At 43.7% G+C, this 27,865-nt stretch overlaps 1 protein-coding gene across 1 annotated transcript in view; it reads left to right on the top strand.

Annotated features, from left to right (window-relative positions):
• Positions 1 to 27,865, top strand: part of TMEM132C (transmembrane protein 132C) — a 452,840-nt gene that overhangs the window by 151,234 nt on the left and 273,741 nt on the right. Inside the window, exon 2 of the mRNA XM_024977666.2 lies at positions 6,219 to 7,107. Coding sequence (XP_024833434.1) covers positions 6,219 to 7,107 — 889 coding nt within the window. The remainder of the gene's footprint in view (positions 1 to 6,218; positions 7,108 to 27,865) is intronic.

Genomic DNA, 27,865 nt, shown 5'->3' with positions numbered 1-27,865 from the left:
CACTGACCCTTTCCTCATGCCACCCCTCACCCGTCCTGGAATCCTTCCCCTATTCCACTCACCCTCCCAAGATCCAATCCATCCTTCATGTCAGCTCAGAGAGAATCAACACTAAAGAATGCATCTCGGTTAACGCGTCCCAAAGCGAGCATCACAATGAAGGTGGTGCATGGTGTTGGCTGAAGGGCCATTTCCCCTGGGGGTGTTCTGTCTGGGTGCTAAGTGACATGGACATCTCCTGCATTCACTATCTCAGAATCTCAAAAACTCAATTTCCGGCAGCGGCTTTGCAGGAGAGTTCTCTGATGAACAGCTGATGGAGGACACAATATCCCCAACACTGACAGGCAAGCACAGATAAAGAAAACGGATAAACAGGCAGGGCGACAGCAAATGAACGTGCTGTCAGCTAGGAGGTCAGATGTAAAGGTGCAGCTGTCAGCCTCTCTCCTCTTCCCCGCTCCACGTCCTTAGGAAACCAGCATCGGACTTTTCCAGGGGTATTGTTTCAGATCAGTAAAAATGACTCAATAATCCTATCTTTCTGGGAGACGCTGCTGTGAGCAGATGAGCCAGAATTAGAGGGTGGGTATCTGTCTGTGCTTCACTAGGTCATGGCAATCAGGAGATAGTTTGTAATCAGCAGATAGAGTGTCAGGAGAGAAATGCCATGAAGCCTGGTAATCACCTCTGCTTCCTTAATCCTCTAGATCAGGGCTCCCCAAAATGTAGGATGAGCTTGAGAAATGCATGCGGTGTCACAGCACCTGAGGGTGCAGATGGGCTTTGGAAAACTCTAGGGAGGCCATTCTCATGAGTGTCTACAAGGCTGGCTGTTGGAGGTACATCTACAAGATGGGGAAATTTTCTCACCACTGAGAAAGTGAGTCCCTTTTCAATTCTGTTTGAATTATTCTAATTCCATCTAGGAGAAAGTTCACTGTATCTTTTTAGATTCTTACACTTGATAACCTCTTGATATTTGTTAACAACCCCATTGGGTGTTGCTACATTTAAAAACCACCCCATATTAAGAGACTTAGTTCACTTGTCATTTCATATAAGTTTTGGAGTGACTGATCTTGGCTGGACTCAGCTAATTTTGGCTGGGCTCCCTCTCTTGTTTGGCGGTGGCTGCAGGCTGTGGATTGGCTGATCTAGGATGGCCTCCATGGAGATAACTCTCCTCTCCTCCACATGGTCCCTTATCCTACAGTAGTCTAGCCTAGGCTTGTTCTTTTGGGTGCTGGCAGGAGTCCAAAAGAGTCAGTGCAAGTGTGCAATGTCTCCTGAGACCTGGCTTTGGAATTAGCACATTGTCACTTCTGCCATATACTGCTGGCCAAAGAAAACCCAGGGCCAAGCTAAATTCAAGGAGTGGGGCAACAGACTTCTACTTTTGAAGGGAAAATTGCAAAGTCACACACAAAAGGTATAGATATAAGAAGAGAATGGGGCCATTTTGTAATTGGTCTACTACAGGTACTATTGGATTCAATACAATGAATCTATCCACCTGTGTATCTGCCTGTGTACCCATACCCATCCATCTGCCTGTCTATCCAACCATTGATCCATTCATCCATCCAAACATCCATCTATCAGTTGACCTCTCCATCCATCTAAAGATTTATCCAGCCATCAACCCATCCACCCAACCCCTGACCCATCCATCCACCCAAACATTCATGCAACCATGGATCCATCCATTGATCCATCCATCCATCCATCCATCTATGGAAACTAAAACATCCAAGAAGGTACGAACTTGCCTAAGATCACTGTTGACTAGATCAACTCTAGATCTCCATAGCCAAACTTCATCTTTAACCACTATGCTAGACCCCCACTCCTGTCTTTAAAATGTCTCTTTTTGGCTCAAGTTAAATCTCTCATGAGCAGGAGAACTTCAGATCTAGGTTTAGCAGGAAGATATGAGCCAGGCACTTTTTGATCCATGTGAAGGATAAATAGAGACTTGAATAATGCAAGAACCCTAAGAGAGGAGACAACAAGACAACAAGCCCACTCCAGCTTTATTTTCTCAAAAATAAACTCAGTATTTGCTTAAAAGTGAAAGTTCATTTTTAAGGATGTTTTTAAAGATAAAAAGACAGAAAAGGAGAGAAAAGAAATTTTTATGTGCAAGAGAGTGGAAAATGGTGAGCAAGGTTGTTGACAAGCTTCCCTGTTGTGGAATACATCCTACACAGATGGACCTTAGAATCCTTGCTCCATTTCTTCAGAGAGTCCTTGGCCCACCATCTTTTCCAAACAAATGAGTCTCTAAATCTCTACACTTCATGGTTTAAAAGCTTTTTTGGAGAGGGATGAATATATCAGAATAAAAGCATCAGATGTAGCAATTAGTCTGTTGGTTTTGACACAATTCTACAAGTTGCTTCGAGTCAATGATTTTCTTTAAAGACATAGAGTCAGAACCGTTTCTGGAATGTTGTACAGGGTCTTTTGAGAGTGTTTTAACGTGGTCCCAAAATGAGTGGGTTAAAGTGGGAGCAGCAAAACATCCCTAAAGAGAGAGGGACAAAGTACCCATGTTGCTGGTGACCTGAGATCAACGCCTCTGGGCAAAGAACAGGGAAGGAAGCTATTTCTTTGAAAAGCCATCTTGACAACTCAAGTCCTTTTGGCTGCAGTACCAAAGGCAGCTTTGATCTGCTAGCCAATGTCCTTGCCGGGAAAAGGATTAGGGGAACTTCCAGAGGAGAGAGGCATGGGGTAGCCCCATAGGCTGGATGGGCTGTGCTGGCTACAGTTTGAAGCAGGGGCCGAAGGGGAGGTTGGAGCATCAGTGGAGAGAGAGGAACACCTGTCTTCTCTTTCAATATATGAATGGGGGCTTATGTGGATTTTCTGGTCTGGTTTTGAAAGATAAGATTCAGGCAAGAGGCTTTCTTGGTCTTTTCAAAGTTAGCATTTGGGGAACTGTAACCTCTTATGCCCCAGGTCAATAGTGAGTCCTCAGTGGAGCCCCAACAGTGTAAGTATAAACCCAAGGGGAAGTTTTAGAGGACAGTCTTCAATCAACAAGGAGGTGGCTGGTTATACTGCTAATGATGGAGGCAATGAACAAAGAAAGATAGGAAGACAGAGATGATGTGTTGCTCTTTCCTGGCCCAGTGTTGAATCTTCAGCCTCCAGTGTACATTGACTTACCCAGCTGAAGATTCTAAGTCTGCTTTTTCAAACTCAAATGCACCTAAGGGTCCAGCAGGAAATGTCATTGAGCAAGGCAGTCTGCTGTGTATTTTCTCTTACTGTTGCCAGATGGGCAGACAGCCTGCATCCTGCCACTTCCTCCCATGTGTGCGAAGCTAAAAACCCAGATACTCCTCAGTTTTTTATACACATATTTTTAATACATTCTTTTTTTCATAGTCTTTTCCATTATGGTTTATCACAGGATATCAAATATAGTTCCCTGGGCTATACAGTAGGACCTTGTGTATCCATTCTAAATGTACTATTTTGCATCTACTGACCCCACACTCCCACTCCATCCTGTCCCTTTCCCCACCTTGGCAAACACAAGTCTGTTCTCTATGTCTGTGACTCTATTTCTGTTTCATGTGTGTGCTTCGTCACTCAGTCACGTCCGACTCTTTGCAACCCCGTGGACTGTACAATGCCAGGCTCCTCTGTCCATGGGGATTCTCCAGGCAAGAATACTGGGGTAGCTTGCCATACCTTCCTCTGGGGGATCTTCCCAACCCAGGGATTGACCTCAGGTCTCCTGCATTGCAGGCAGATTCTTTACCATCTGAACCACCAGGGAAGCCCATGAATACTGGAGTGAGTAGCCTATCCCTTCTCCAGGGGATCTTCCTGACCCAGGAGTCGAGCTGGGGTCTCCTGCTTGGCAGCAGATTCATTTCCAGCTGAACTACCAGGGAAACCCTTCTGTTTCATAGATAGATTCATTTTAGATTTCACGTATGAGTGATATCATATGGTGTTTGTCTTTCTCTTTCTGACTTGCTTCACTTATTATGATCGTCTCTAGTTGCATCTATGTTGCTGCAAATGACATTATTTCATTTTTTGTAGTTGAGTAGTGTTCCATTTTATATATGTACTATATCTTTTTTATTGGATAAAATCATAAATTTAAAATTTTATAGTTGCTTTACACTTCTATGTCAATTTCTGCTATACAACAAAGCCAAACAGCCATATGTGTGTGTGTGTGTGTATATATATATATATATATATATATATCCTCCCTATGACAAACCTAGACAGTATATTGAAAAGCAGAGACATTATTCTGCCAACAGAGGTCCATATAGTCAAGGCTGTGGTCTTCCCAGTGGTCATGTACAGTTGTGAGAGCTGGACTATAAAAGAAGGCAGAATGCCAAAAAATTGATGCCTTCAAACTGTGGTGCTGGAGAAGACTCCTGAAAGTCCCCTGGACAGCAAGGAGATCAAACCACTCAATCTTAAGGGAATACTTCTTGGAAGGATTGATGCAGAAGCTGAAACTCCAGTATTTTAGTGATCTGATGCAAACAACCGACTCATTGGAAAAGTCCTTGATGCTGGGAAAGAATGAGGGCAGAAGGAGAAGAGGGTGTCAGAGAATGAGATGACTGGATGGAATTACCAATGCAATGGACATGAACTTGGGCAAACTTTGGAAGATGGTAAGAGACAGGGAGGCCTGGTGTGCTGCAGTCCATGGGGTCACAAATAGTCGGACACGACTGGGCAACTAAACAACAACAATCCTCTTTTGTAGATTCTCTTCCCATTTACATAACCACGAAGTACTAAATAGAGTTCCCTGTGCTCTACATTAGGTTCTCAGTAGTTTTGACTCTCCAGTTTTAAAAAATGATTCCCATTCATAACCATCTTTTAAAATACTATGGGCAAAATGGAACCTACCTGCCAGCTGAGTTGAGCACCTTAAGTGAATAGTTTGCAATGTCTCCCAGTTTGCTGTTTTTTTCTTTTGACTTTGTTTATGATATATGTGGCTTTGTGAAAGATTTTCTCAATTTTTATATAGGGATGGTTATCGTTCATTTTTATACAGGGATGGCTAAATTTCATTCAAAGTTTGAATCATAATCAGAAATCTCTCCCTAGACCCAGGTTTTAGAGGAAATCACCCACTTTTTCATTCTGTACAAAAAATAATGTCATTTTCTTACATCTAGATCACTCATCCATTTGAAGTGTATTCTCGTGTTTGGTGTGAGGTACGGACCTAATGTTATCTTTCTGCCAAATGGCTGGCCAATTGTCCAAGTACCATTTATTAAAAGGTCTGCCTTTGCCTCATGATTTCTGGTTCTACCTTTATCACATACTAAATTTTAGATGTACAGGAGCTTATTTATGAACTACTCTATTCCATCGGTCTATTTTTCTCTTTAGGTACCAGTGTCATTAAATATATTTGAAACTCATGCAAGTTATTCACAAATATTTCCCACTTTATACTCATAAGTAACTTGCTATCTTTCTGTCAGATCAGACTCCATGTATTTGCCACCGTTCAACAATTGTACAAAAGTTATACAATTGTCCATTGTTCAACAATGTACAAAAATCTCCTTTTTTAAAAGAGTGGAACTGTGAATTTTATTTTATTGTATGTATTTTCTTTTATTTGGCTTCGCCATGCAGCATGTGGGATCTTGGTCCTCTGACCAGGGATCAAACTTGTGCCCCCTTCAGTGGAAGCATGGAGTCTTAATCATTGGACCATCAGGGAGGGCCCCCAAATCTCCCTTTCATGGATTTCAACCGATTGAATTGGTTGAAAGACAATTCAGCCAATTCACTATTTTGGAGCATGTGATCATTTACTGGCTGATCCCCAAAGCAACCTGAAGATTCTAGACAAGTGGACTTAAAAATGTTTGGGCTTCCCCGGTGGCTCAGCAGTAAAGAATTCACCTACACTGCAGGAGACAATGCAAGAGAGGTGGGTTGGATCCCTGGGTCAGGAAGATCCCCTGGAGGAAGACATAGCAAGCCACTCCAGTATTCTTGCCTGGTGGGCTACAGACCACATGGTTGAAAAGAATCCAGCATGCCTGAAGCGACTGAACACGCATGCACTGCGGTGTTAACCCCTCATTTCTAAATCACTTGTCAATTTCCCTGGGTTGCCAAATGACCTCTAAGGAGCCCAGAAATCACCCCATCTTTGTCTTTTTCTTTTTTTTCTTTCCCCTCTGCAGTGATCGAGGGCCGTGGGCTCACAGACAACATCCAGCGATTTTCCTCCCTGCCCCCTTACCTGCCTGTGACCTATCAGGTGCTCAGAGCCGAGACTTCCTTCTTCCTGAAGGAAACCAACCAGGACTTGACACGCAACTCCAGCCTGCAGTCCCGGGTCGAGTCCTTCTTCCTCTACAAAGCCAGACAGCCGCCAATCTTAAATGCCAGCTATGGGCCTTTCTCGGTGCAAAAGGTCGTGCCCCTGGAATTGATGTCGACTTCCAACTTTTTAGGTCCCACCGACAAAGTGAGTTTCAACTGGAAGCTGAAGGCGCACATCCTGCGGGACAAGATCTACCTGAGCCGGCCCCGCGTGCAGGTGCTGTTCCACCTGGTGGGCCGGGACTGGGACGACCCCAGCCCCGCGCAGAGCCTGCCCTGCCTGCGTGTGTTCGCCTTCCGGGAGACCCGGGAGGTGCGGGGCAGCTGCCGGCTTCGGGGGGCCCTGGGGCTGTGCGTGGCACAGCTGGAGCTCCCAGCCAGCTGGTTTGGCACCCCCACCGTGGTGGCCGGGAGGAAGAAGGCGCCGGAGCCCCCCGAGGGCAGCCCCGTGGAGCTCTACTACGCCGTGCAGCCCGGGGACGAGCGTGGAGACTGTTCCGGGGGCGATGTCCGCAAGGGCAATGCCATCCGCCCCGGCAAGGATGGACTGCAGGAGAGCACGTCCCACCTGCAGAGGATCAGCGCCGTGGGCCTCTACCGCGCTCAGGACAGCGCCCAGCTCAGCGAGCTGCGTCTAGACGGCAACGTGGCCATCTGGCTGCCCTCCAGGCCCGTCAAGCAGGGAGATGTGGTCACTGCCTATGTCACCGTGGCCAGCAATTCCACCGTGGACTTCTTCATCTTGAGGTAGGTCTGCACTTGAGATAGGCTTAGGCGCGCCTGGGATGACACTGGAAGGGAAGTTGGGGTGCATATACCAGAAGATTCCATTTTCACCACCTTTAGGGACCCTCCTGCTTCACACTGGAAGCCAGTTTCTGCACCTGACCACATGCTTTCAGCAGCTGCACTGTATATATTAGGAGGTGGGAGAAAATGGGCCGAAATTGCACCCCCAAGAAACAAGACTAAATTAATCACTCTCTTTTGACCTTGAATTACCACTGAACTTGAAGAAGGATGTAATTTTTTTGGGGGGGAGGCATAAACAGATTTATGAAGTATTAAAATGTTCCATGGCTAAAAGGGTGATCAAAATATGGTTACTTTATATTTATGGGCTTCCCTGATAGCTCAGTTGGTAAAGAATCCACCTGCAATGCAGGAGACCCCGGTTCCATTCCTGGGCTGGGAAGATCCGCTGGACAAGGCTGGAGTGGATAGGCTACCCACTCCAGTATTCTTGGGCTCTCCTTGTAGCTCAGTTGATAAAGAATTTGCCTGCAATGTGGGAGACCCGGGTTTGATCCCTGGCTTGAGAAGATCCCCTGGAGGAGGGCATGGTAACCCATTCCACTATTCTTGCCTGGAGAATCCCCCTGGACAGAAGAGGCTGCTGGGCTACAGTCCCTGGGGTCACAAAGAATTGGACACACTGAGCAACTAAGCACGCGTGCACACACACACACACACACACACACACACACACACACACCCCTCCTTAGCTTTCAATTCTATAACCTCGAGACATTTACAGCTTAGGTTTTGGTTTGATTGGCCCAGACGTAAAGAATCTGCCTGCAATGCAGGACACTTGGGTTCAATCTCTGGGTTGGGAAGATCCCCCGGAGAAGGGAACAGCTACCCACCCCAGTATTCTGGCCTGGAGAATCCCATGGACTCTATAGTCCATGGGGTTGCAAAGCGTTGGACACGACTGAGTGACTTTCACTTTATATTTATAACTTTTTAAAATTAATTTCTATTGGAGTATAGTTCTTTACAATGTTGTGTTAGGTTTCTGCTGTACAGCACAGTGAATCAGCTATAGGTATACATGTGTGCATGTTAAGTCACTTCAGTTGTGTCTGACTCTGTGCGACCCTATGGACCCTATAGACCACCAGGCTCCTCTGTCCATAGGATTTTCCAGCAAGAATACTAGACTGGATTGCCATGTCCTCCTCCAGGGGATCTTCCTGACGCAGGGATCAGACCTACATCTCTTTTGTCTCCTGCATTGGTAGGTGGGTTCTTTACCACTGGCACCACCTAGGAAGCCCATATGTGTACGTATATCCCCTCTTTTTTGGATTCCCTTCCCATTTAGGTCACCACAATGTGACATTTTTTTAAGCTTTAAAATTTTTTATAGACATGCAGATACTTGGTTACATGACAAAGTATGTGTTCAGTGGGCTCAAGGAAAGATATAGACATATCTCACCATCTGCCATCTCACTTTGAGTGTAAGCGTGAAAAAAAAAAAAAAGCCAAGAATAATATCCTTTTTTATTTGGTAGGGTTAAATCTTGCCAGTTAGGAACTGAGGAAACCCCAGTTTGTGACAAACACTATTTAACTTATTTGTTTTTTGGCCACTCTTCATGACTTATAGGATCTCAGTTCCTTGAATAGGGATTGAACCCAGGCCACTTCAATGAAAGCCCATAATCCTAACCACTAGGCAACAAGGGACATCCCTCAACAGAAGATTCTTTATTAGAGGTATTTCATCTCATAATAAAAGAAAAAAAGAAAACCAAATTAAAGCAACCACAGAATAACCCACCTCCCATGACCTCTGCTGGTTCAGCAGATCATACGGAAAATGTAATAGGCCTGCTCTGTCACTCTGGATAATGATTCTGGGGTTTAGATCAGGGCAACCTGTTATATGAGGATAATTAATACTAGGGGGAAAGCCACTTAATGCAAATCCTCTTAAAACGTGGCCCAGAATTTCAGAATAATGAAAAAATATTTACTTGAGATATGTTTAAAAGATAAAGATGACCAAAATCAGACTTTTTTAATGATCATCATTAAAAATGACTTAGGTTATAATTGCAGCAATGCTTTGGTTCCTTTTAGAATAAAAAATTAATCACATGTGGCTTGAGTTGCTTGGGAAAATATTCACAAAATAGACTGATGACATCTTCCCGCATATTTCACTTTGGTTTAAATTTGGTTGTCTGAAGATAAGAATGGTCCTTTTTAAAGGGTTTGTTTGTTTTTACCACAGGCATTCAAAGGTTTTGATACGTTTCTCGAGGCATTTCTTAGTCCTTTGGATTTGGATAATTTTCTTCTGCAGTGTCTAATGATCATCCTTATAATTCTTTTCTTTCAATTTTTAAGTGGACTAGTTTTACCAGATCCTTCTTTGCCAGTGGTTTGGGATATGAACAAGTGTTTTGCAGAATCACTTTCCATGATGTTATGTAATCCTGCATCTTCTACAAAGTACAAAATGTACCCTCTGGGGACTTCTCAATCTCATCTGTACTGAGGGGTGGTCAACCTGGTGCCTGCTGTCTCTGGGGTAAGGAAAAATAAACTAGTTGTCTTAACGAAAGTGCCAATTTTATAACTGCAGGAGAGGAGGTATTTCGATAAAAGGAGCCAGGTTCGCTTCCTCCTGCCTTGGGAAGAGAAAGATACTGATCTGGAAGGTCTGAATTTTATTTCCACTGAGTCTCTTAGCACCTTGGTTTCATGTCATTCTATTATAAAATAAACATATCCAGCCCAGGCATTGGAAAGGAGCTACAGAAGACAGGGAATTAATAGTACTGCTAACAAGTTTTAAAAATTCCAGAGTCATAAGAACCCAGGTCTCCTGCATTTCAGGTGGATTCTTTACCAACTGAGCTATCAGGGAAGCCCCCTTCCCATTTGTACTTATCCCTAACTTCCCTCTTTCAAAAAGCAAGCTCTAGGGGTGAATATGTGTGAACAACCGGGTCCCCGCAACTAAGATGCAGAGCTTTTCACGGCAGGTGGGGCAGTCAGACCTGGTTCACGGGAGAGGAGGAGTTGTTGTCTTTGTTTTCCTTCACAAAGATGAGGGTGATGTTGGAGAAATCGGGTCCTGCAACCAACTGGTCTCGATTCTGGTCCACTTCCCTGGCCTGCCATCTCATCTCCATGTCCCTTAGTTTCCTCATTCAGATGTGATGTTGGTACCTACTGCCATAGGGATGGGAGGATTCAGTGGCTCATACTTATTTGTAAGGTGCTTATAACAGTACCTGACATGTAAAAGTGCTTCTACAAGTGTTGGCTATTACTATCAGGGTTGTTTTTAAACACCTATCAAAACTTCAATAAGCACTGAATTCTATTTTGGCAGTAAAAGGACATCCTGCTTTGCATAAAACAACAGCTACCAGGTCTGTTCTGAAAACTGTATTGATTCTCATTTTACTAGGATTTTTTTAAAGAGAAAAAAAAAAAGGTTTTATAATGACAAGAGCTTTGGGGGCACAAAAGATGAGAATGACAGGGTTCTGGGTGGAATATTGGTTGATGCCAGGAAGGGTAGCAACCCCATTTCTGCCTTCCTGGTCTTTCCAACCATGGATTTGAGTCCTGGGGAGAGAGCGGTGGGAGAAAAACAGAGTCAAGGATGACTCCAAGACATTGGAAGTGAAAAATGCAGCTGCCATGATTAGAATGGGAAGGCTGTAAGGAAAGCTAGCATTCCCTTTCCAGATAACATATTTCATTGTATTTTAATTTGTATGTGCTCAGTTGCTTCAGTCATGTCTGATTCTTTGCGACTCCATGGACTCTCCAAGCAGGTCACTTCAATGGGTTTAGGCCCCTTGTCTTTGGACATATGGCTTATCCATGCTCGGTCGCTCAGTCATGTCTGACTCTTTAAAGCTACATGGACTGTAGACCTCCAGGCTCCTCTGTCCGTGGGATTCTCCAGGCAAGAATACTGGAGTGGGTTGCCATTTCCTTCTCTAGGGGATCTTTCTGACCCAGGGTTCAAAACTGTCTCTTGCATCTCTTGCATTGCGAGTGGATTCTGTACCTTTGGGTAAAGAATTTTACTTTGAACCATTGGGGAAGCCCATATTTTAATTTTAATTTAGTTAATTCTTCTAAGGAAAGAAGTATTCAGAAACACAAAAAGATGTATGTGGGGCAAAGTAAGTTTGTGTGAGGCTCACTGAAATTTAGGGAACACCACTTTCTTCCTCTCGAAAGTAGCAGTGCATGGAAATGCACATTTATTTATCCAGCTGCCGTCAACAGTAGTCACTGGTTCAATCACAGGAGAAATCCATCTGGCCCATCACTGGAACCCAGCTGAGAAATTCATGGGAAACTTACAAAGGGACGGGGATTTGAAAGACCCCTCTTGACCATGAAATCCAAAAATGTTCTCCATCATCTCCTTGGAAGATAGCTTTGCTGACAAGGCTGTGATGCTTGGACTTAGCCTGGACTTCTAGGGAATTTTTATAGGATCAATAACAGACATGGAAACTTGACCTAAGCCTCCATTACAAGACGGTTTTCACAAACAATACTCTCTTCCACAGGCTTGAGGAAGCAGCCTGCATTTTGTTAGCTACTTCATGCATCTAATTTAAAAGCAACCCCTGCTTTATGATCAGTCAGGTTCCTGAGACTCAAAAGTCAAGGTGTGGAGGTTGAAACTTTGTTTCCTGTGGATATAACATTTTAGAAAGCTTTTTTGAAAAATAAAAAATAAAATAATGACCAACGTAAAGGAAGAATACCCATATGTATGTTTTACAAATATTTGTAAGCAGGTCAGTTCCATGGGTTTAGGCCCCTTGTCTCTTGCATATGGCTTGTACATGCTCAGTCACTCAGTCATGTCTGACTCTTTGCAGCTTCATGGACTGTAGCCCTCCAGGCTCCTCTGTCTGTGGGATTCTCCAGGCAAGAATACTGGAATGGTTTGCTACTTCCTTCTCCAAGGGATCTTCCCGACCTAGGGATAGAACCCATGTCTCTTGCATCTCCAGCATTGGCGGGTGGGTTGTTTACCACTGTGCCACCCAGGAAGCCCAAAGATGACCATTGCCATCGACAGTGAAGGAGTCAGGGGAAGGGAGATCTGCATGCAGTAGGCCACTGAATTAGAAGAGCAGAAATGAAAACTAGCAATGATTCTGATCTAGGACTTGGCTAGCTTAAATGTTTTGCCACTGGACACAAACTTTTCACGAGGAGATACAATCATGAATGCAACAAACTCAAATGAGTTCTTGGTTGAGGGTGGCTCTGTTCTCAAACATGGGGCTGAACCAGTTACTGGGAGAGGAGGGATGAAGGCATGGAATCTGTGCATCTCAATAAGTTACCTAGCAGCTCTGGTCACTTTGGACATTCCTGGGGAATACATGACAGCTCACTGTAACAACACAACGCACACTGATACCTGTTTGTTCCCCAGGATTAACACCACAGGGAGTTTTTACCGCCTTAGCTTACATAGACACTGTTTAGTCCAAGTTACAATTAGATTTCACAAAAAAGAATTTGACAACATAGATGTTTGTAAAATACATGGGGTTAAGAAAAAAATACAGAAGGCTGGAAATCAGAAAAGCTATAATAGTACATGCCAGTCCTCTCTGCTGCTGTTCAGCTGTGTAAACCTGAAAATGTCCTTTAATATCTCTGGGCCTGTTTGTTCATTTAAAAATATGGTAACGAACCCTTGTTACTATATGACTTGCACGCGTGCGTGTTTAGTCGCTCAGTCGTGTCTGACTCTTTGAGACCCTTTAGACTGTAGCCCGCCAGGCTCCTCTGTCCCCGGGATTCTCCAGACAAGGATACTGGAGTGGGTTGCCATGCCTTCCTCCAGGGGATCTTCCCAACCCAGGAATTGAACCTGTGTCTCCTGTGTCTCCTGCATTGCAGGCAGATTCTTTACTTGCTGAGCCATCGGGGAAAGCGACTATATGGCTTACCACAGAGTAAAGAACCAATAAACATTTACTGAGTTAATGCAAAAGCAAATACCTAATGTCAAATTTGTATCACGAACTATCCTTTTCATGGATGTTTTCCTTTGTGACTTACTAACTGAAGTTTCTTGAAATAATATCAAGATTCCTTACAGCAAACATAAGCATTATTTTCTATTCTGAGTGTTTTCAAAACATATTGACAGTTGGGGTCATCATCCCTGAAAACTCCCATTGCTGTCTCTATGTGCCTGAATGCTAATGACAGCCCGGATGCTGAGGACCACAATCCTCACTCAAAGCTCAATCTTAGGACTGAGGTTGTGAAATTACTCCCTGTGTTTAAACCAGTGTTCACATTATCTCAGGTTGCCAGTGTTAGAGCAAGTAGATTGCTCTTGACCTCACAGGTCTTTGAAGGGAAGACTTGGGGAGGCCATGGCATCTCTGGTCTTTTCAGGAAGCAGCTGAAATGGATCCCTAAAGAAGCTAAGGCAGTCCTCTCCCATTTAAAATAAGCTTGCTTAATTGAAATCCGTAATTCACAGAAATGCAGGGGAGATGTTCTTCTCCAAGTGTAACTAATTCAGAACCCTGCAACTCTGTAATTGGAATTAGGGATGCTAAGAGAGTCATAAAGAGTCTTTCCTCATTACAAGATTACATTATGCTGCTGCCATGAGTTTACACGGAGCATATCTCGTGTCTCGTAATGAAAAGAAGATGAGTAGCATACGGACTGGTTTAGTCTATGCCAGGATTTCCCAGCCTCCGCAAGAGAGGCCCTTGTGTCTAGATCATTCTGTGACATGGCTGCCGTAGGATGCTTAACAGCATCCCTAGCTTCCACCCACTAGCATGGTACCTTCTCTCCAGTTGTGACAACCACACTGTCTCCATACATTGTCAAGTATTCCCTGAGGACAGAATCACCCTGATTGACAGCTATTCGTCTACATCTTTGATGTTCAGAGGGTATGGATGGTCTGTGTACAGATTTGGGTGGGAAAGTAAACAGTTTATCTCATTCCCACAGAGCCTGGCAAGCTACAGTCCATGGGGTCGCAGAGTCAGATACGACTAAAGCGACTTTGCATGCACACACATCTCATTCCTAGGCGTTCCTTTGGTCAAAAGCTGTCAAGACTGTCTCCTTGATTTCTCTTCTGACACGTTCCTTCATTCTATTCCTTCCCCACCAAGAGTTAAGTATCTTAACTCTTAATCGATATAATCAGTTATAAATCAAAACATCCAAACTATTGGTGTCGGCCAAAAAGTTCATTCAAACAACCTCAGCATTTCAGAGGTGACCAAGAAAGAGAGAAAACAAGATAATTGGCATCACCTGCCTTGGATTCCTTGTGTTTCTGGATTTCTGTAGATCTCAAGTAGTTATCCCAAGTTCTATCAGCTAGTGATATGTCCACCAAGCTTCCTCTCAAAGATAGCTGCCTCTTCGGCTCAAGTCACTACCCTCAAAAGCAAAAAAAAAAAAAAAAAAAAGGTATCTCTCTATCTCCTTTTCTCAAGAAGAACTAAGAAGTATACAGCTGTTTACATGACTGCTTTCCCCCTTTCTGTGTAAGATTTGCCTGCCAGCTCTGATCATGGACACTTCAGGGTCTAAATCCTAGAAGGTGATTTTTTTCCTGTTTAAGAAAAACATGATGAAGTAAAGAGGTAGCCCTCCCAGAAGAATAAAAAAGGAAAATAAGAGAGGCAAGTCTGTACCAAGCATCCAGTCTTAAATAGCCCTCACTTTGCAGAGGCAGGTCTCAAAATAAAGGAGCAGTAAGGCTATGGGAAATAGATGGGGAAACAGTGGAAATAGTGTCAGACTTTATTTTGGGGGGCTCCAAAATCACTGCAGATGGTGACTGCAGCCACGAAATTAAAAGACGCTTACTCCTTGGAAGGAAAGTTATGACCAACCTAGATAGCATATTGAAAAGCAGAGACATTACTTTGCCAACAAAGGTCCGTCTAGTCAAGGCTATGGTTTTTCCAGGGGTCATGTATGGATGTGAGAGTTGGACTGTGAAGAAAGCTGAGCGCTGAAGAATTGATGCTTTTGAACTGTGGTGTTGGAGAAGACTCTTGAGAGTCCCTTGGACTGCAAGGAGATCCAACCAGTCCATCCTAAAGGAGATCAGTCCTGGGTGTTGATTGGAAGGAATGATGCTAAAGCTGAAACTACAATACTATGGCCACCTCATGCGAAGAGCTGACTCATTGGAAAAGACTCTGATGCTGGGAGGGATTGGGGGCAGGAGGAGAAGGGGACGACAGAGGATGAGATGGCTGGATGGCATCACCGACTCAATGGACATGGGTTTGAGTGAACTCCGGGAGTTGGTGATGGGCAGGGAGGCCTGGCGTGGTGCGGTTCATGGGGTCGCAAAGAGTCGGACACGACTGAGCAACTGAACTGAACTGAACTGAAGGGGCCTTCATTGGATGTTGAACATGAGACCTATCGATTCATTGTTTCCATCCTAGTGTGACTGGTAGGGATATGGACAGTCATTCTTGTTAATTACGAATGTCTTCCCAACCAAATTACACAACATTATGTGTATTTAAGAGCTGCTGCAGGTTCCTAGCATTGTTCCAATGAAGAAACAAAAAGGATGAAGCATGAAGGCAGAGAAAAAGCTTTTAAGGAGATGTCCTATAGGAAGAAGCTTGCTGTATGCAAGAATGTTAAGGGAGTAGTATTTTTTTCAGCAGGTTAAGATTTGTAGATGAGTTCATTTCTAGAATCTCAGTATATGACAAGAGAATGCAGTTAGACTGCCGAAACTGGCTCGCATCAACTCTAGAAGGGCTTTGTGAGGTTCATCTTTTTTTTTAATTAAAAAAAAGTTTTATTTATATATATCTGGTTGTGTTGGCGCGTCATTGCTGCGTGGGCTTTTCTTTAGTAGTGAGGGCTACTCTCTGGTTGTGGTGCATGGGCTTTTCAGTGTGGTGGCTTCTCTTGATGCTGAGTGTGGCCTCTAGGATGTGTGGGCTCCAGTAGTTGCAGGTCCTGGGCTCCAGAGCACGGTCTTGATAGTTGTGGCACATGGGCTTAGTTGCTTCGCAGCATGTGGAAACCTCCTGGATCAGGGATCAAACCTGTGTCTCCTGCATTGGCAGGCAGACTCTACCACTGAGCCACCAGGAAAGCCCTTGGTTCATCTTGTAGAGAGAAACCTTGTTTCTCAGCTGCCCAGAACAGAGGGCAGAGTCTCGGGATACCCCTGGTGTGCGGATGGTGGGATTCAGGGGGGATCTCTCTCCTAATAGATTGAAGCCCATCAGGGAGCTTCACAACTGAGTCTCCTTAAACTTCCTCAGACACAAAATATGCCCAAAATACATGCTTACAGCAGCATTATTCACAACAGCCAAAACATGGAAACAAACCAAACATCCATCAACAGACGAATGAGTAAGTGAATTCTAATATATTCCTGCAATGTAATAGAATACGGCCATAGAAAGAAACGAAGTATTGACAAAGAGTACCATTGTGGATGAACTTTGAAAAGAAGAGGCTGAGTGGAAGAAGCCAGACCCAAAGGACCACATATTGCACAGTTCTTTGTATAGGAACTATCTAGAATACACAGGGCCATAGAGACAGAGAGTAGGCTGGTGGTTGCCAGAATCCAGTGAAACAGATGATGAGTGGTGGATGACTGCTCTAGGATGTGAGGTTTCTTTTTGGAGGGATGAAAATATTCTAGAATTAGATTGTGGAGATGGCTGCATAACTATACTAACCACCACTGAATTGTATACTTAAAATGTAAGCCTATATATATAGATTTATATATATATATATATATATATATATATATATATATATAGGTTTATATATATATTGGGCTGACTAAAAAGTTCATTTGGATTTTTCTGTAAGATCTATGAAAAAACCATAACAAAATTTTTGGTCAACCCCAGTGTATATTTCCCATGAGATGATGTGTGTGGCAGAAAAGATTGTTGGTTTTGACCTTTCTTTATTGCCTCTAAGCTTATAACCACACATTAAACATGGAACCAATTTAAAAAAATAAAAAACCTCCAGTTCAGTTGAGGGTTTTTTTTTTTCCATCAAGTGATCAAACATTCACTGTCTTTCCCACACTTAGCAGTATTCTTAGGATCTTGCCAGGTTGAATCTTTCCCACCAGTACTAAAGCCTTTGTTCTCCTTTGTACCATGTTATGATTAGAAGCCTTCTCAGTGTTTCTGATGAATAGAAATGACCAAAACAGAGACGGACTGGCTTACATCAGAGGTCTATTATCGGCTAGCCAGGGAATATAGATTAGGGCAGCTATATGGGGGAATGGAGAGCTAAGAGGGCATTAGCAGCCCCCATAATGTCAATTAGTCACCCCCGAGACCTCCCCAGATCAACACAGTATGTAATAGAAAGCATTTTATTTTGCCCACACAGTCCGCCACCTCCATGCAGTAGTCAGCCTGACGTGTGCACCCTCTACTGTGGAAATGATAGGGGTGGTGGGGAAGCAGCAAGCCGTGGGGGAATTGATTCATGTGCATTTCCTTTTTTTATTTTATTTATTTATGTATTTATGGCTGTGCTGGGTCTTCGCTGCTATGCATGGGCTTTCTCTAGTTGCATCAAGCAGGGCTCCTGTCTAGCTGTGGTGCATGGGCTTCTCATTGCGGTGGCTTCTCTTTTTGCAGAGCGCTGGCTCTAAAGTGTTCGGACTTCAGTAGCTGTGGCCCATGGGGTCAGTACTTGTGGATCCTGGGCTCTAGAGTACAGGCTCAATAGTTGTGGGCTTACGGTCTTAGTTGCTCCGAACCATGTTGGATCATCCCAGATTGAGGATCAAACCCATGTCTCCTGCATTGGGAGGCAGATGCTTTATCACTGAGCCATCAGGAAAGCCATCTTTCTTTTTTTTTTTCTCTCTCTCTCCTGTGCATTTTTAAAGGGAGCAGCCTCTTTTCACCTCCAGTAATGGTTGCCACGTTTCCCGGTCTTGAAGAGAAGCTGGAAATGCAGACTTTAAATACAATCTTTCAAACAGAATGACTTTTCAGCCATCACCATGCAGGCCTGGGGACCCGCTTGTGTCTGCAGGCTGCCAGGTTGCGTCTCCTGATCCATAAGTCAGGGCTCAAAGCAGAATGGATTCGTGTCCCGGGGCTGCTGTAACAAATTGCGCCAAACTGGATGTCTTAAAACAACAGAAATTTTTTCTCTGACAGTTCTAGAAGCAAGAAGTCTGAAATCAAGGCACTGACAGGGCTGTGCTCCCTCGGACAGCCCCAGAGAAGAGGCTTCTTGACCTCTTTCAGCCGCTGGTGGTGGCTGTTAGCCTTGGGGTTCCTTGACTTGTGGCCACATCCCTCCAGTCTCTGCCTCTGTCTTCCCATCGCATCACCCTCTGTTTCTTCTCTGCATCTGTTCTCACATTGCCCTCTCCTTTCTCTTATAAAGAAATCGGACATGCAGGTATCACTTATCATTTACATATGGAATCTAAAAAAAACCAACACAAATGAACTTGTTTACGAAACAGAAATAGACTCAGAGACTTACAGAACAAACTTATGGTTACCCAAGGGTGAAGGGAGGGAGGGATAAATTAGGGATTTGGGGTGAACATATACACACATTTGCAACAACAACCTGCTGTTACATTTGCAACAGCAACTTGCTGTATAACACAGGGACTCTGCTTAATACTCTGTACTAACCTACATGGGAAAGGAAGCTGAAAAAGAATAGGTACATCTATGTATATAACTGAATCACTTGCTGAACGCCTGAAACTAACACAACATGGTAGATCAACTGTACCCTAATATAAAATAAAAATCTTTTTAAAAATGAAAGAAACCATTCATTGGATTTAGTACCCATTCCAATCTAGAGTGGCCTCCTTTTGAGATCCTTAACTAGTCGTATCTGCGAAGACCCTCATTACAAATAAGGTCACGTTCTGAGGATCTGAATGGACATGAACTGGAAGAGGGGGCATTCAGTCTTCAGCCCGCTCCAGGGTGATGATGGGTGATGATGTATTTCAGGGCCTTCTGTTATGCCACCCTTGGTTCCTCTGAATTGCTTGGTGCCCCTTGGCAGCTCCAATTAGAGAGTTCCCCGTGGGGGGATGGTGATGCTATGAATAGGAATGTGTGCCTTCCCCACATGGAAGATAAACCCTTCTCTACTAGGGGAGTCAGACCTACAGGTTCAAATCCATGCCCCTCATTTCTGAGCACAGTCTGTGTATGCGCTGTTGTAATTGAATTTTTGGGGAGTGTGTTTTTCTTTCTCCTGATCCCTTTTATGTCTGAGAATACCAAAAGCCCTCAAAGGCAATTTCCCGATGCCTGGCTTGCCCTGGATAATTGTCAGGCCTCCATTTCCAACGGAGCTTCCATCTGCAGGGTCAAGTAGAACCCTCGAGAATGACTGGACAGTCCCCAGACTCATCCTGAAGAGGAGGAGACCGTCCAACACAATGGTGTTTGCCTTGACTGCCAATTTGGAGCTAATTCAGAAAATTCTGGAAACTCATTTTCCCACACTTGTGTCAAAAATGCATTTCCCTGTTGAGGGTCTCCCAAGGAAAGGTTTGTTTTCATTTTCTCCAGCTTGTCATTTTAAATGTATTCTGCTGGAAGAGAGAAAAGGAACAATTTTCTTTCTGCTTGGGAAGAAGTGAAGAAATAATGTTTCCTGCCTGGGGCCCCCTCCCCAGCTCCCCTCCCTGCCCCACAACACATCTGGGTTGCCAGGCAGCCCTGCTTCAGTGAAACATTTGAGAACGATTTGACTGTTGTGGGAAACATTTAAACATAAAATTGACTCCAGTTCTGTGAACAGAGAAAAAAGCAGAGTCCTTCTGACCAAGTCCTGACTCCTTTGTTCCACATTCTTTCAACCATTTAAAAGTCATCTTAGTTTTCGAGTTTCCCCAGATCACAGCTTTGTCTGTTGCAAACAATTTAGCACATGCATAAGTGGCCCTGTGACATATGGTCCCTTTCTATCCGGGCACATTTTAGAGAAGAGAGGCCAGCTAATGGAGTGAGTAGTCATTGCAGTAAAAGAGTTTTCCTTCCTTTTTTGAGTCCCTCTTTTTATTTATTCTATTTTTTAAATTTGATTTTTAATTAAAATATAGTTGATTTACAATGCTGCAGGACCTTCAGGTGTACAGCAAAGTGATTCAGTTTCATTATATATATATATATATATATATATATATATATATAAAAGTCCAGATTTGCAGCTGCTTTGGTGTCACGTCACTGCTCCAGGGTCCCTAAATATCAGAAGTGTGAACTGTTTATTTCTTACAACCCCAAGAGTTAAAATCTGAATTAAAACCTCAGAGAGGGGGAAGAAATCTCACCTGATTCAAAAGCATTCTGATTGCATGATTTAAAACCTTTAGCTGAGTGAAATAAGACAGAGAAAGACAAATATCGTATGTACGATATCACCTGTAGGTGGAATCTAAAAAATACAACAAACTAGTGACTATACCCGGAGAGGGCGATGGCACCCCACTCCAGTACTCTTGCCTGGAAAATCCCATGGATGGAGGAGCCTGGTAGGCTGCAGTCCATGGGGTCCCTAAGAGTCGAGCACGACTGAGCGACTTCACTTTCACTTTTCACTTTCATGCATTGGAGAAGGAACTGGCAACCCACCCCATTGTTCTTGCCTGGAGAATCCCAGGGACAGAGGAGCCTAGTGGGCTGCTGTCCATGGGGTCGCACAGAGTCAGACATGACTGAAGCGACTTAGCAGCAGCAGCAGCAGAAGCAGAGTCATAGATACAGGGAAGAAGTTAGTGATGCCCAGTGGGCAGAGGGAAGGGGCAGGAATAATGTAGGGGTCGGGAGGGGAGATGCAAACTATTAGGTATAAGGTAGGTTCAGGGATGCACTGTGTAATACAGGGAATAGAGCCAATATTTTGTAATAGCTGTAAATAGAAAATAATCTTTAAAACTTGTATTAAAATTAATTTTTAAATTTGAAAACCAAGAAATAATTTTTTCCATGAAAACAATTAAAACCTTTCTTGGAATCTTGTTGCCCTTTCCTCTTCCATATCCTATGTTTCTAGTGATGCTGAGTATATTTTCTTGTATTTCTTTGTCTTGTATGTGTTGGCCTCCATCTACTTAGTTGGTTGGGCTCCATCTACTTTTAGAAGTGTGATGCACTGTTTTATTTAAAAGGAAAGAGTCCTGGAAATTAGGACATCAAGATAGAGAGAAGGATCTGGTGTCAGAGGGGTAGAAGGGAAGGGAGAGAGGGGCTGTGGATCTCAGGACCAGTTACCAACTGTTTCCCCAGTTGAAGTCAATGATCTCACTCCCCCTGTGACTGAGTCCCACTGCCCCTGCCACCCTCTCCTCTCTTTCCTCCAGTGTGGATCCACATTCTCAAGTCCTGACCTTGCTACCTTACCTTAACTTACATCAACTGGGACTTCCTTCCTCCATCACCTTACCTTGAGACTATCCAGCCAGAAAGACCAGCACCCCGACCGTGACGATGACTGTCCCTCAAGTGGGCCCACTTGTGAGGATAGTGCATAGAAGATAGAGAGCACGTCTTACACGTCCCTAAAATGCCACCATCCATTGGCATTTTGCAAGCACTTTAGACATGCCTTCTTGAGTCTTCTCTTCTTCTGAGTTTTTCAGAAGCACTTTAAAAAAAAAAAAAAAGTAAATTGCTACAACAAAATAAAAGCATGCATAGCCTTTTCAGCAGCTCTCACTCAGAGTCATGTGGATGGAACCAGTTGTTCCTGAAGTCAAAATTCTGGCTGCCTCTGGGACTGCTGGTTAGATGGCCCTGTTGGGATTCTAGGAGAGTATATATGCATAGTGTTTTATGTGTCATTCATTCATAACTTGCCGTGCAGTCCTCTCAACAACCCATGGTGGGATTCAATCTCTTCACTCCATCAGCCAGATCCCTTTCTTACATGTTGTTATAATTCTCCTGCTGACTCCTTACATGGTGACCTCCATGGCTTCCCAGTTCCTATCATGCTGAGAATTTAGAAGTGATCTTCTCCTACATAGAAATAGCCCCTCACACCCATTAGATTGGCTGCTATCAAGTTCACAGAAAATAGCAAGTGTTGATGACAATGTGGATAAATTGGGACCTTGTGTCCTATTGATGGGAATGTAAAATGGCACAGCTACTGGAGGCTGCTTAAAAACAAGATGGAGGCTCCTTAAAAATTAAAAATTAAACTACCATATGATTCAGCAGTTTTTCTTCTGTGTATATACGCAAAATAATTGAAATCGGGGTCTTGAAGGCATATTAATATACCCATGTTCATTGCAATGTTCCAACAGCCAAGAAGTGGACATGTCCATCAGGGGATGAATGGATAAACAAAATGTTCAATGGAATGCTATTTTGCTTTAAAAAGGAAGGGAATTCTGACACCAGACACCTGCTGCAACATGGATGAATCTTTCTTTTTTCGGTTGTGCTGGGTCTTCATTGTGGTGAGCAGGGGCTATATTGCAGTGCTTCTCTTGTTGCAGAGCATCAGCTCTAGGCTTGCAGATTTCAGCAGTTGTGGTGTGAGGGCTTAGTTGCCCCGCAGCACATGGGATCTTGGTTCCTGGACCAGGGATCAAACCTGTGTCCCCTGCACTGCAAGGCAGATTCTTAATCACTGGACCACCAGCGCAGTCCCCACTCCCATCTTTATTGTAGCATGTACATCCTGTTGGAGGAAGGATGCCATTGTGTTCACTTGGGTAAACCAAGAGTCAGGTTTAATCACCCTCCCAGGGCACACTTGGAAATTACCTGGAGATCTTGGTTGTCAAAACTGGGGAGGAGGTTTCTACTGGCATCTTACGGGTAGAGACCAGGGATAATGGTAGGTCTCTTACAAGACATAGGACAACCTCCCTCTTCCCCACCAAAGACTATTTACAATTCAAAATGCTCATCAGTGATGCTGAGGTTGGAACACCCTGAGAAAAACAACTGGTTGATCATGGCATGCATCACTACAACCGTGGGTTATAACCAATTGTCTCTCAGGCTTCAAAGTCAGCCATGGTTCTCAGTGAGTCAGGGATGTACCCACGGACATCTGGGGAAGGCCATCTGTCGGGAACATCATGGTCTTGCCTGGCAACGGAAGAAACCCTGCTTCTTTGAAATGCTCCTCCCAGATGTTGGCAGCAGATAATGCGACCATAAGCTATTGAAATCAAGGCCAGTTTTCATGTTTACCAAAGAGCATGAATCTAATATAGTTTGTCTGTATTTTGAGATAAGTATATCTTAATACCCTTTCTGAAACAAAGAAGAAAAGCAAAAAGAAAACAACAAGAAAAGGGCTTTGATAACATCAGAGAGGTCTGTTCAAAGACAGAGTCATCATTGACATCACACTGGCAGAAAGAGTATCACACTTCAATTGTTACTCATTTCGTTAGCGGTTAATGAGTCCTTCCCAGAACAGACTCCGTGGGCATGGGACTGGCTCTCAAAATTGATAGATCAGTGTCAGCGTGTCTCAGAAGGAAGGGCTAAAGATTGAGTCCAGCTGACAAACCCAATTATGCCATCCTGAAATTCACAGGAGAGTGCAAAGGCTGGAACATGGCAGGTGCATGCAAATGGGCAGTGGGAAGGTGCCGCCTCCACTTAGTTGAGCTGTTGGTTACAGGATTGGGGAGCAGCTTGGGCTCCCCAGGAACCACCAGAGCTACAGAATCTCTAATGAGTTCAAGAGACAATCTCCCCAATCTTAGATGCATATCTAACTGTCCCTCTGCCCAATTTCTCTTATGATATTTTAAAAATTAATTTATATGGAGTATAGTTGCTTTACAGTATGTTAATTTCTGCTGTAAAGCGTAGTGTATCACCTACAGGTATACATATATCCCCTCTTTTTTCTTTAATTTCTTTCCCATTTAGGTCACAGCAGAGCACCATGTAGAGTTCCCTTAGCTATACAGTAGGTTTCCATTGGTTTTCCACTTTATACATAGTATCAATACTGTGTATATGTCAGTCTCCATCTGGGAAATGATATTTCCATACAAGGGATATTTCATCCTCATGTGCTTCTTATTTCTTTCTTAGTCCATGGTTCTTTCCAAGATTCAAACCACAAAGAAAACGTGTTATATTGATTTCTAGGAATGATGGGCTGTCATAGCACAAATGGAAAACAAGAGAGTGAAATCCTTAAGTTTTGAATTGGACCACAAAATCTGGAAAACTCTTATCAGGTTTGTTCTTATTCCAAAAAATTAGATACTGGTTTCCTAAACCAAGGGTGAAGCCAAAAAAAAGCAACAGATGGAATTAGAAGGACTTAAATATTGATTGGACCCTAAAAGGATCCTTGAGCTTTGAATAGTCCATCTGAGAAATTTGGGAAACCAGAAAGCAGTGGATCTCTCTTCTCTCCTTCCTGATAAAACACAGAACAAGCAAGATCTCCGAGTTCTCTTGTGCCCAGTATGGTAGGAAAGAGAGGTAAGATGAAAATGGTAAAAAAAAAAAAAAAAAAAGCCTTCGCCCCGTGCAATTTCCCATATTTTCTGTGTAGTATTAGGATCATAGAAGCAGGTAAAGGAATGCTGGCTTTGTTGTCAGAATAAACAAGAAATATCATTGGACCACCTGTCAAGTTGCTCCATTGACTGAAGAATATGCCTTTGACATATATGTGCCTGGATAGACACACAGACAGTTTACAGATGCCAGTGTGGTCTGATGCCACAAAGACTGATGTCCCCCCTGACCACTGACCCCCCCAAGAATGGAGATGGTCCTCAAGGGCTGAATGCCATTGGCTCAAAGTCTTCAGCTATAGGGAACAGTGCTCAACCAAGGGTAGTTCACACCAGGGATCCCCACCTTGGGTGGACATCAGAATGTATATAATTAATGTATATATAATATGTATTGGGCTTCCGTGGTGTCTCAGATTGTAAAGAATCTGCCTGCGATGTGGGAGACCTGGGTTTGATCTCTGGATTGGGAAGATTCCCCTGGAGAAGGAAGTGGCAGCCCACTCTAGTATTCTTGCCTGGAGAATTCCATGGACAGAGCAGCCCAGCAGCTACAGTCCATGGGGTCACAAAGAGTTGGATGTACTAATTATTCTACAATACATATATAATTCATATGAAGGATATTAATTTTTTCAGAAGGGAAATAAATAGAGAGAGAGAAAGGGAAACAGTCAAGGAGACAGACAGAGAAACAGAGACACAGAAAAAGAAAAAAGTTATACCTGGCAGATTTTCAAAGTTTGTCAATTCAGATGAAGAGTAGGTGAGATATTCTTTTCATTTTTCTGTGGCTTTAAAATTCTGTGAGGAAAAAAACATCCAATGTCTGAATCCTACCCTACTCTAGGTAAATCAGGATCTCTGGGGATGTCCCTGGATGTCATCAGTATCCTTAAAAATCTTTCCAGGTGATACTGATAAACAATGAAGATTGAGACCGCCCACAGCAGGCTTGCCCATCTCTCCAGCCTTATTTTTTTTAACGCTGTTTCTCACACTCATTGCACTAAAGCCTCACTGCTTTCTGCTTGCAACATCAAAACTCATTCCCATCCAGGGCCTTTGCACCTGCTGTGCTTGCTCCCCAGAATGGTCTTCCTTCTGCCTTCAGGGAGTTGGCTGCTGCTTGTTACCGTGGGCTTGGCTTACATTGGTTCTCATGCCTGTTCACCATCCAGGCCAGATAAAAGCACCCTCCTTCAGGTTTTCTGAAACATTCTGTTTTTACCACCCTTTGTCCTTGATCATCTTGGTATTACTCTGTTTGGATTTGCAACCTGAAAATACCTGTGTCTGTGCCGTTGTATTCCCTACAGCATCTCAAAGCGCTTCCTCTCGGATGAAAGATCCCTGCATGCATGTGCTCAGTCACTTCAGTCGTGTCTGATTCTTTGCGACCGTATGGACTGTAATCCGTCAGGCTCCTCAGTCCATAGGGTTCTCCAGGCGAGATACAAGTGGGTTGCCGTGCCCTCCTCCAGGTAATCTTCCCGACCCAGGGATGGAACCTGTGTCTTCTGCATCTTCTGCATTGCAAGTGGCGTCTTTACTGCCGAGCCACTGGGGAAGCCCAGATCTAAGACATACTTAATTCATGAAGATACTAGTGAGCTGGTAACGGTCTGGGTCAAGGGTGGTCTTGTGACTTCCTGGAAGCTTTCATGGTTCCATAACGAAGTCTTCAGTGTTTGCAAACAAGGGAGGGAGCACACTGGTAATGAATTAAGTGAGTTTTTAGATTCTCTTATCATTTGATTGTTAATGACAGCCATAGTTGCTCAAGAAGGGACTTGTATGGAGGAACCAGAGCTTAACCTTAGATTTCCAGTTGGACCACACTCAAGCAACTAGACTCTTTTAGGAAGAAATAATCTCAACTCTTCTTTGACTAAAGATAGTGGCAATAAATATCTTTCCTGTTTATTCAGAGTAAAGGACATGGTCGCCCTTCTTGGCACGTAAAGTATTTGATTAGATTTCTTGTTCTCTTCCTCCACTGCACTTAAAAAGTGCAATTAACCCTGTGAGGCAAGGCCATTAAGAAGTAGTCTTAAATCGAGACCCAAAGAATTCATTAAGAAATTATATTTTTCAATCTGATGGAGATGGGAGAGACTAAAAGGAAGAAATTTAAACATTACACAGAGGCGTGAAGGTCATTATATTAAGCTCTCTCACCTTTGAGGTTAATTGAAACCACTGAAAGCGTTCTCCAAAAAAGAATGGAAAGTTACCCATGTCTGCAACAGACTCATACAAAATTCTGAAATACAGGCACCTGGCATTGCCGCCGCTTGTCCTTAATTCTTGAACTGTCTCCAGAAACGCAGGCAGCACGACTGTTGCTATGGAAATCAATGTCTTTTTTTTTTTTTTTTTTGCATGAGAAAAGTTAAAGAAAACGTTACTTAAAAAACACCTACAACTTTTTTCTTTGCCTCCAGATTGCCATAATTTGTGCCAGCTAGTTTAAACAGTTCAAGGGTGAGCACATTCCTGTGGAATTGAACAAAGGAAAAGGGATTAGAAGAGAGAGGTGCAGTTTACAAGGTTCAAGTGGCCTCTTTTTCCCTCTCCTTTCCTCTCCTAAGGTTTTGTTCTCCTTGCTCCCTTCCTTTCTTTCTGCCATTTCACTGCATGTGTTCAGAGCTCTGGGTACACATGAAGCAGAGTCACCCCTGGGTGATGTGACAGTCATTGATATTTAAGTGTGGGTGCCTTGGCCCCAGGGCACTCCAAATCCATAGAGGGGCCAGGAGCTTGGTGGAGCTGGAGTCCTCTCGGAGAGCTGGCTTCTCTTCTCTGGGTCTTGGGTCTGTCCCTCCTATAACTGGCGAACATCCCTGTGGCCGCCACTGAGAAACACTTCCACGCTAGCGTACGGAGGGCTTGCTCTGAGTGCCTGGCAGCCACGAAATCTCTAGAGAGCATGTCTCTGTCAGGGTTCTGGCACTCGCTGCAAAGTCTGTGTGGAATAAGAATGAACTCCCTATAATGGAGTAAGTGGCGATTAAAAACCACCCCCTGGGGATGTTACACTGGCTTCTAGAATGTTCTGTCTCCAAGCACAGCCAAGCCCCTGTGTGTAGAACATGAAAGAGGAGACCACAGAACACTAAAGAACCACAGTAAAGGAGTCATAATGTGAGATTATTAATCTCTGTCATCTTCAAAGCC

This window comes from Bos taurus, chromosome 17, assembly GCF_002263795.3.
Source record: "Bos taurus isolate L1 Dominette 01449 registration number 42190680 breed Hereford chromosome 17, ARS-UCD2.0, whole genome shotgun sequence".
NCBI lineage: Eukaryota > Metazoa > Chordata > Mammalia > Artiodactyla > Bovidae > Bos > Bos taurus.
The sequence above is the reverse complement of the archived record's forward strand: the minus strand, read 5'-3'. Positions and strand labels throughout refer to the sequence as shown.